The sequence below is a fragment of the Chelonia mydas genome, chromosome 1 (assembly GCF_015237465.2).
Source record: "Chelonia mydas isolate rCheMyd1 chromosome 1, rCheMyd1.pri.v2, whole genome shotgun sequence".
Lineage (NCBI taxonomy): Eukaryota > Metazoa > Chordata > Testudines > Cheloniidae > Chelonia > Chelonia mydas.
In genome coordinates, this window is record NC_057849.1 from 208,233,803 (window position 1) to 208,243,960 (window position 10,158).

The 10,158-nt window shown below is 46.9% G+C and overlaps 1 protein-coding gene across 1 annotated transcript in view; it reads left to right on the top strand.

Moving 5' to 3' along the window:
* The window catches only part of LOC102932467 (transient receptor potential cation channel subfamily V member 6), a 45,665-nt gene extending 36,976 nt beyond the window's left edge, over positions 1-8,689 (top strand). The window contains exon 15 of the mRNA XM_007068608.4: positions 5,923-8,689. Within this exon, the coding sequence (XP_007068670.1) occupies positions 5,923-6,199 (277 nt within the window). The 3' untranslated portion in view covers positions 6,200-8,689. The remainder of the gene's footprint in view (positions 1-5,922) is intronic.
* The last annotated feature ends 1,469 nt before the right edge of the window (positions 8,690-10,158 follow it).

Genomic DNA, 10,158 nt, shown 5'->3' on the forward strand with positions numbered 1-10,158 from the left:
CTTGGGGCACTCCACTTGATACCAGCTGCCAACTAGACATGGAGCCATTGATCACTACCCGTTGAGCCCAACCATCTAGCCAACTTTCTATCCACCTTATAGTCCATTCATCCAGCCCATACTTCTTTAACTTGCTGGCAAGAATACTGTAGGAGACCGTGTCAAAAGCTTTGCTAAAGTCAAGGAACAACACGTCCACCACTTTCCCCTCATCCACAGAGCCAGTTATCTCGTCATAGAAGGTAATTAGATTAGTCAGGCATGACTTGCCCTTGGTGAATCCATGCTGACTGTTCCTGATCACTTTCCTCTCCTCTAAGTGCTTCAGAATTGATTCCTTGAGGACCTGCTCCATGATTTTTCCAGGGACTGAGGTGAGGCTGACTGGCCTGTCATTCCCAGGATCCTCCTTCTTCCCTTTTTTAAAGATGGGCACTACATTAGCCTTTTTTCAGTCGTCCGGGACTTCCCCCGATCACCATGAGTTTTCAAAGATAATGGCCAATGGCTCTGCAATCATATCCGCCAAGTCCTTTAGCACTCTCGGATACAGCGCATCCGGCCTCATGGACTTGTGCTCGTCCAGCTTTTCTAAATAGTCCCGAACCACTTCTTTCTCCACAGAGGGCTGGTCACCTCCTCCCCATGCTGTGCTGCCCAGTGCAGAAGTCTGGGAGCTGACCTTGTTCGTGAAGACAGAGGCAAAAAAAGCATTGAGTACATTAGCTTTTTCCACATCCTCTGTCACTAGGTTGCCTCCCTTATTCAGTAAGGGGCCCACACTTTCCTTGACTTTCTTCTTGTTGCTAACATACCTGAAGACACCCTTCTTGTTACTCTTAACATCTCTTGCTAGCTGCAACTCCAGGTGTGATTTGGCCTTCCTGATTTCACTCCTGCATGCCCGAGCAATATCTTTATACTCTTCCTTGGTCATTTGTCCAATCTTCCACTTCTTGTAAGCTGCTTTTTTGTGTTCAAGATCAGCAAGGATTTCACTGTTAAGCCAAGCTGGTCACCTGCCATATTTACTATTCTTTCTACACATCGGGATGGTTTGTCCCTGTAACGTCAATAAGGATTCTTTAAAATACAGCCAGCTCTCCTTGACTCCTTTCCCCCTCATGTTATTCTCTGAGGGGATCCTGCCCATCAGTTCCCTGAGGGAGTCAAGTCTGCTTTTCTGAAGTCCAGGGTCCATATTCTGCTGCTCTCCTTTCTTCCCTGTGTCAGGATCCTGAACTCGACCATCTCATGGTCACTGCCTCCCAGGTTCCCATCCACTTTTGCTTCCCCGACTAATTCTTCCCGGTTTGTGAGCAGCAGGTCAAGAAGAGCTCTGCCCCTAGTTGGTTCCTCCAGCACTTGCACCAGGAAATTGTCCCCTACATTTTCCAAAAACTTCCTGGATTGTCTGTGCACCGCTGTATTGCTCTCCCAGCAGATATCAGGGTGATTGAAGTCTCCCATGAGAACCAGGGCCTGTGATCTAGTAACTTCCATGAGTTGCTGGAAGAAAGCCTCGTCCACCTCATCCCCCTGGTCCGGTGGTCTATAACAGACTCCCACTTCTAAACTTAATCCAGAGACTCTCAGGTTTCTCTGCAGTTTCATACTTGAGCTCTGAGCAGTCATACTGCTCCCTTACATACAGTGCAACTCCCCCACCCTTTCTGCCCTGCCTGTCCTTCCTGAACAGTTTATATCCATCCATGACAGTACTCCAGTCATGTGAGTTATCCCACCAAGTCTCTGTTATTCCAATCACATCATAATTCCTTGACTGTGCCAGGACTTCCAGTTCTTCCTGCTTGTTTCCCAGGCTTCTTGCATTTGTGTATAGGCACTTGAGATAACTCGCTGATCGTCCCTCTTTCTCAGTATGAGGCAGGAGCCCTGCCCTCTCGCGCGCTTCTTCTCATGCTTCCTCCTGGTATCCCACTTCCCCACTTACCTCAGGGCTTTGGTCTCCTTCCCCCGGTGAACCTAGTTTAAAGCCCTCCTCACTAGGTTAGCCAGCCTGCTTGCGAAGATGCTCTTCTCTCTCTTCGTTAGGTGGAGCCTGTCTCTGCCTAGCACTCCTCCTTCTTGGAACACCATCCCATGGTCAAAGAATCCAAAGCCTTCTTTCCGACACCACCTGCGTAGCCATTCGTTGACTTCCACGATTTGACGGTCTCTACCCAGACCTTCTCCTTCCACGGGGAGGATGGACGAGAAGACCACTTGCGCCTCAGACTCCTTTATCCTTCTTCCCAGAGCCATGTAGTCTGCAGTGATCCGCTCAAGGTCATTCTTGGCAGTATCATTGGTGCCCACGTGGAGAAGCAGGAAGGGGTAGCGATCCGAGGGCTTGATGAGTCTTGGCAGTCTCTCCGTCACATCGTGAATCTGAGCTCCTGGCAAGCAGCAGACTTCTCGGTTTTCCCAGTCGGGGCGGCAGATAGATGACTCAGTCCCCCTGAGGAGAGAGTCCCCGACCACCACCACCCACCTCCTTCTCTTGGGAGCGGTGGTCGTGGAACCCACAACTCTAGGACAGTGCATCTCATGCCTTCCAATCGGCGGTGTCTCCTTCTGTTCCCTTCCCTCAGATGTATCATCTAGTCCACTCTCCGCATTAGTACCTGTGGAGAGAACATGAAAACGGTTACTTACCTGTCCCTGTGCATTAGATCAGTGGTTCTCAACCAGAGGTCTGGGGCCCCCTGGGGGGCTGCGACCAGGTTTCAGAGGGTCCACCAAGCAGGACCAGTGTTAGACTTGCTGGGCCCCAGGGCAGAAAGCCAAAGTCCCGCTGCAGGGGGCTGAAACCCAGGGCCCTGAGCCCTGCCATCTGGGGCTGAAGCAGAAGCCGGAGCAACTTAGCTTCACAATGTCCCCTGTGGTGTGGGAACCTGGGCAATTGCCCTGCTTGCTACCCCTTAATGCCAACCCTGGTTCTTATGCAGAAAACCAGTTACTGTGGCACAGGTGGGCTGTGGAGTTTTTATCATTTTTATAGCCTTGAAAAGAAAAAGGTTGAGAACCCCTGCGTTAGATAAGCAGAAGGCTTCAGTCCCTGGGCCTGTCAGCCTAGTAGCTTTCACCAGCACTGAAATGCACTTCAAATATTTTGAAAATGAGACAAGAATAATAAAGGGGGCATTTGGACAGGACCCTGGGGTCTAACATGATCCCCAAAGTGTCAAGTTACTATGTTGTATGTTTCCAAAGTAGAATGTATTCAGCAGGAGTGGACACAAGACACAAAATGTGGACCAAATTCCAACAGCCACCCTCAAAGTTTCAAGTTGTTTAGATCCAGGATTTTGGTTTAAGTCCAGTACTAGGGTTTCAATATAACTTGTTTCTTTTGGTCTGGATAAAATCAGACCTGATTCTCCGCTCTCACGCTGGTTTTATTCCTGATTCTTACCACTGTGAGAGAAGAATAAGACCAATGTACGGATTTATCCTTTCATGTTTGCATTTTGTGGATCAGGCCCCAAGGGGGAGCCGTTCCAGTATACAGTGGGGCTCTCAGCAGGTTTCAGCAGATGGATGCTTGTGGATTTCAAGCCTGCTGGAGACAATGAGCAGCTTAGCTATATAGTAAAAAGAAAAGGAGTACTTTGAGGAACCTTAGAGACTAAAAAATTTATTTGAGCATAAGCTGTAGCTCACGAAAGCTTATGCTCAAATAAATTTGTTAGTCTCTAAGGTGCCACAAGTACTCCTTTTCTTTTTGCGAATACAGACTAACACAGCTGCTACTCTAAAATTTAGCTATACAGTGTCACTGATGGGGAACAGCTTCCATCTGAGAGTGCTGTGTAGCCCACCCACCCATCCCTTCCCCTGCACACGCACACCACACACCCCAAGTGCTCCCCACAAGCAGAGAATGGTACTGACACAATCCAATCGTGTGTGTAGTCCTATCGTGTGTCTGTTACCAACACACAGCATGGCAGAGCACTACCCTCAGAGAGACAGCAGCGAGCTAAGCAAAGTAGGAAGGTTCTTGGGTGGAACAAAAGAGGGGAAATGGATCAGAAGGGGTGAGTTCAGGTGCAAAGCACAACACAAGGGGAAAAGTGTCTTTCCCAGGGACTCAGCTTGGAGAATCACAGGGAAAGGCAGATTACCAAGATCAGAAGAGATGAACTAGCAGTTGGGAAGAGGACGTCTTCATCATCTGGACCCATGGAAAAGAAGCCCTTGAGGAATTCCACCATGATTTCAACAATTTCCATCCCACCATCAACCTCAGCCTAGACCAGTCCACACAAGCAGTCCATTTCCTGGACACTACTGTGGTAATAATCGATGGTCACATAAACACCACTCTATATCGGAAACCTACTGACCGCTATACTTACCTACATGCCTCCAGCTTCCATCCAGGACACACCACATGATCCATTGTCTACAGCCAAGCTCTAAGATACAACCGCATTTGCTCCAATCCCTCAGACAGACACAAACACCTACAAGATCTCTATCAAGCATTCTTACAACTACAATACCCACCTGCTGCAGTGAAAAAACAGATTGACCGAGCCAGAAGACTACCCAGAAGTCACCTACTACAGGACAGGCCCAACAAAGAAAATAACAGAACGCCACTAGCTGTCACCTTCAGCCCCCAACTAAAACCTCTCCAGCGCATCATCAAAGATTTACAACCTATCCTGAAAAATGACCTCTCACTCTCACAGATCTTGGGAGACAGACCAGTCCTCACTTACAGACAACTCCCCAACCTGAAGCAAATACTCTCCAGCAACCACACATCACACAACAGAACCACTAACCCAGGAACCTATCCTTGCAACAAAGCCCAATGCCAACTCTGTCCACATATTTATTCAAGTGACACCATCATAGGACCTAATCACATTAACCACACCATCAGGGGCTCGTTCACCTGCACATCTACCAATGTGATATATGCCATCGTGTGCCAGCAGTGCCCCTCTGCCATGTACATTGGCCAAACCAGACAGTCTCTATGCAAAAGAATAAATGGACACAAATCTGACATCAGGAATCATAACATTCAAAAACTGGTAGGAGAACACTTCAACCTCTCTGGCCACTCAGTAAAAGATTTAAGGGTGGCAATTTTGCAAAAGAAAAGCTTCAAAAACAGACTCCAACGAGAAACTGCTGAGCTTGAATTAATATGCAAACTAGATACCATTAACCTGGGTTTGAATAGAGACTGGGAGTGGCTGGGTCATTACACATATTGAATCTATTTCCTTAAGTATCCTCACACCTTCTTGTCAACTGTCTAAATGGGCCATCTTGATTATCACTGCAAAAGTTTTTTTTCTGCTGCTGCTAACAGCTCATCTTAACTAATTAGCCTCTCACAGTTTGTATGGTAACTTCCAACTTATCTGTATGTATATATATATATATATATATTATATATCTTACTATATGTTCCATTCTATGCATCCGATGAAGTGGGCTGTAGCCCACGAAAGCTTATGCTCTAATAAATTTGTTAGCCTCTAAGGTGCCACAAGTACTCCTGTTCTTTTTGGGAAGAGGAAGTAGATGTGGGGTCAAGTCGAGCAAGTCCACCAAGAATTTGCAGTTGGTCAAAGGGAAAGGAGAAGGTGTGGTTAGGAAATCAGTGAAGGGGATAGAGAACTGGGGAGCAGGGAGGAAACAATGCCAGTGAAGGTTTTGGGGCAGTGGGGAGAATGGATAGAAGCCAGTGGAGGTGGTGGGTCTCCTTCAATAGTGTGTGTGTGTGAACAGGAGGAAGCTAAAGGAGCTCTGCTTGTGACAAGTTCCCCCATGGATGTGCTAAGCCTTGTGCTGGATGTGATGTTGGGAGAGGGCTGCTTGGTGGAGCTGCTAGTGGTTGTTGAGAAGCGGGGATGTTTCTGGTGTATTCAACTTCTTCTCATCTTTCTACAGGGTAGAAGACAGGGTCGATCCCAACAAGCAAAAGATGCATCGTTACACAGAAGCATTTAAGACCCAGGATAAAGAGAACTTCGACAAATACTCAGAGAACCTGGATGGGGAGATCCCCTACCAGAAGGACCTAGCACCAGTTGCTGCTTCAGTGTCCCGGAGCACATCCCAGAGCAGTTCCCACCGTGGCTGGGAGATCCTGAGGCGTACCACCTTCAGACAACTTCAAGGGGAAGTCAACCATGCCATGGAAGAGGAGGAGGTCTACCATGTCTGAGACACATCTCTCCTGACTCCACAACGTGGATGCTCTGTGCTGAAGCAATTACCTTCTCCAGATGCCAGTGGAAACTCCAGTATGGACACCACACTCCATAGCTATTAAGAGCTCTCCAGATGCAACAGGATTGCTCCATGCTGCAGGATGGATACTGCTGCCCAAGTCTCCTCTCCCCCTCTTCCATGTGTCCTTGTTGCTGTGTTGGCTAGGAGCTGAGTTGAGGGGTTTGGTATTTGTCCAGCTCTGTAACTCTCCACAGAAACAGACAGAAAAAAGTTCCAGCCATGGGGTTTCATCCATTTACAGGAGATCCTGACCACAGGGCAACTGTGAACTGATCAGTAACTCCTCTCTCGCCCTGTGATACATGGTATTTTTCCTTCCTCAGTCCCACAAAGACCACAGTGCTTTCTGAATTGAGGAGAGCTGACTTGGGAGATTTTTTTGGTACAGAACTGAAAACAATATTTAAACTCAGGAAACTAGTAGCAGCTGACACTGCGGTGATTAAAGGGAATGTCCCCATACAGCTGGCATTCAAGAAGCTGCCAGATGTCCCTCCCTGAAGAAAGACAAACCTCTATTAGTGGCATTTTCCACACTGCTACTCGAGGAGGGACTGAGTGTTTTTCTGCCATATGAATGCACTTTAATCATATTTGTTATAGAAATGTGACTGTTGGTTTCCTAAGGATATGTCACACATTCTGTGCTGGGACTTTTACCCAGTTTTAAGAGGGTGCAGGGGCTGGTGAGATGACTCCCTAAAGAGATCCCAGGTGAATTGGTCCCGAGCAGTGTTTCCGATGGAAAAGTAGAAATCTCTGGCTCATGGTCTGATATCTGCCTGCCATCTATTATCTTTGCTGTGTTGAGACTGCAGGCTGTTTGGTCCTTGTCTTCGTGGAGATCAGTGGTGCAGCTGTGGGCCTGCTGTGGTGAGGCATGCCAGCTCCAACTCACCCTGTGCTATGTCATGAGGAGAAGGGGGAGCTATATGGCCACCGTCAATCAACATGGGAAGCAAGTGCTGGGTGAGACACAGTGGGAGGTATTGCTAGGCAACTTGGAAACAAGTCTTGTCTCTTTTAACAACATATAATGATGCCTGGTCCACAATGACTCTGATTCATCCACGTGGTCCCCCACTCCAGGTTCAGTGCTTTTTCACCTCTTCCTTTAGTTCTCTGCCAGGACGTCCCTTCAGGAAAATGACTACAGGGAAGAAATGAGGTGCCCTTTTGGAGGGCCTCATGCCCTCAGCAACTCACAGTGTAATCCCAATAGCAGAACTAATTGGAATGCAATTTGTAGCCTGACATTTCCTCTGTAACAGGTCCTGTGAATCAAACTCTGTGTCTAAGGAGAACCCAAAGGTAGCTTGCTTGCATTAGACCCTACCATTGTAACAGGACATCCTTTACTGCTCCTTGGCATCCAGAACCAAGGAGTGAAGGAACAGAAACCAGTGGCTTTCTTATTAATGGTGTTATTCCCACCCTTCACAGCAACTGTCCTCTGCATGGGACTGCTGCAGACTTTAGTGCCATATCCAGATGCATGGCCTTTGAGGTTATGTGCATTTTATTACATGTACTATTTCCCCCCTACTTGAATGTGTGCTTGAGTCCTAAGGAGGAGATTTTTCCCCTTGGGTTAAGATGAATACTTGTATTAGATACACTGTGATTAATTGAAGTCATGTGAGTTGGTCTTCTTTTCATCTCTATACCCCCAGCCCGTCCTGTTGAACCACAGGGATTTGCACTAAATGTTTATGGAAATGGGAAATATGTGATTTTGCACATGTACCAAAACTGTGAATTGTTGCTGTAATTGTAATTTAATTTCCTTAATTAATGGAGGAGAGAAGGGAAGGGGCTTGGTGGAGTCTTTCTTAATCTTTCCACATCTGCCTGTGCTCTTCAACCAGTTGGAAATGTGACTGAGAAACAATTAAGAGAGAACACCATGAGGTCATTTTTACCTAGCATTTCCCACTTGTGATTGGCTTTATTTGCAAATCAAAAAATGATTGTTCTAAGTGTTAGCTGGGCATTTTCTGTCTCTGGTGTCACCATAATCACGCTTTAAACTTTTAGTGCCAGTATCTCTCCTCAGTTAGGCATGCACAATTTCACTAAAGCCATTGGGATTGCGCAGGAGTAAATGAGAGGAGACTCCAGTTGGTCCTGTGTGTTCGTAAAGACTCACTAGCCAAAACTGGTTCCCCAGGGACAAGACAAGTGAGATCAGTAGGTGTAAAACCTCTATGAATTGTTGTTCCTGTTACTTCTAAATTCTGTATATAAAATGGGGTTGAAATGTAGACCAATGTGATTGGTTCTGCTGTTTTTCACTATGACATTAACTGGAGCTACTTTGCCTCATTGAATCCTCCAATTCATAATCTCTTTAGAATCATAGAAGATTAGGATTGGAAGAGACCTCAAGATGTCATCTAGTCCAACCCCCTGCTCAAAGCAACTAAATCATCCCAGCCAGGGCTTTGTCAAGCCGGGCCTTAAAAACCTCTGAGGATGGAGATTCCACTACCTCCCTAGGTAACGCATTCCAGTGCTTCACCACCCTCCTAGTGAAATAGTGTTTCCTAATATCCAACCTAGACCTCCCCCACTGCAATTTGAGACCATTGCTCCTTGTTCTGTCTTCTGCCATCACTGAGAACAGCCGAGCTCCATCCTCTTTGGAACCCCTCTTCAGGTAGTTGAAGGCTGCTATCAAATCCCCCCTCATTCTTCTTTTCTGCAGACTAAACGAGCCCAGTTCCCTCAGCCTCTCCTTGTAAGTCTCGTAAGTCATGTGCCCCAGCCCCCTGATCATTTTTGTTGCCCTCCACTGGACTCTCTCCAATTTGTCCACATCCTTTCTGTAGTGGGGGGGCCCCAAACTGGATGCAATACTCCAGATGTGGCCTCACCAGTGCCGAATAGAGGGGAATAATCAGTTCCCTCAATCTGCTGGCAATGCTTCTCCTAATGCAGCCCAATATACCATTAGCCTTCTTGGCAACAAGGGCACACTGCTGACTCATATCCAGCTTCTCATCCACTGTAATCCCCAAGTCCTTTTCTGCACAGCTGCTGTTTAGCCAGTCAGTCCCCAGCCTGTAGCAGTGCATGGGATTCTTCCGTCCTAAGTGCAGGACTCTGCACTTGTCCTTGTTGAACTTCATCAGATTTCTTTTGGCCCAATCCTCCAATTTGTCTAGCTCTCTCTGGATCCTATCCCTACCCTCCAGAATATCTACCTGTCCCCCCAGCTTAGTGTCATCCACGAACTTGCTGAGGGTGCAATCTGTCCCATCATCCAGATCATTAATAAAGATGTTGAACAAAACCGGCCCCAGGACAAACCCGTGGGGCACTCTGCTTGATACCAGCTGCCAACTGGACATCAAGCCGTTGATCACTACCCAGTGAGCCTGACAATCTAGACAGCTTTCTATCCACCTTATAGTCCATTCATCCAGCCCATACTTTAACTTGCTGTTAAGAATACTGTGGGAGACCGTGTCAAAAGCTTTGCTAAAGTCAAGGAACAACACGTCCACTGCTTTCCCCTCATCCACAGAGCCAGTTATCTCGTCATAGAAGGCAATTAGATTAGTCAGGCATGACTTGCCCTTGGTGAATCCATGCTGACTATTCCTGATCACTTTCCTCTCCTCTAAGTGCTTCAGAATTGATTCCTTGAGGACCTGCTCCATGATTTTTCCAGGGACTGAGGTGTGGCTGTAGTTCCCCGGGTTTTCCTTCTTCCCTTTTTCCTCCTTTCTTACATCAGAAACTTGCAAAGCAAGGCAGGGGGAAATATAATATGGAGGTCTGAGAAGCTTTTGTGAAATACACAAAGGATACTATGAAGGAGAAAAGAATCTTTTTTTTTAAAATGTCCTTATGTATGTTGCTAATTATAACAACTTAGAAATCTTT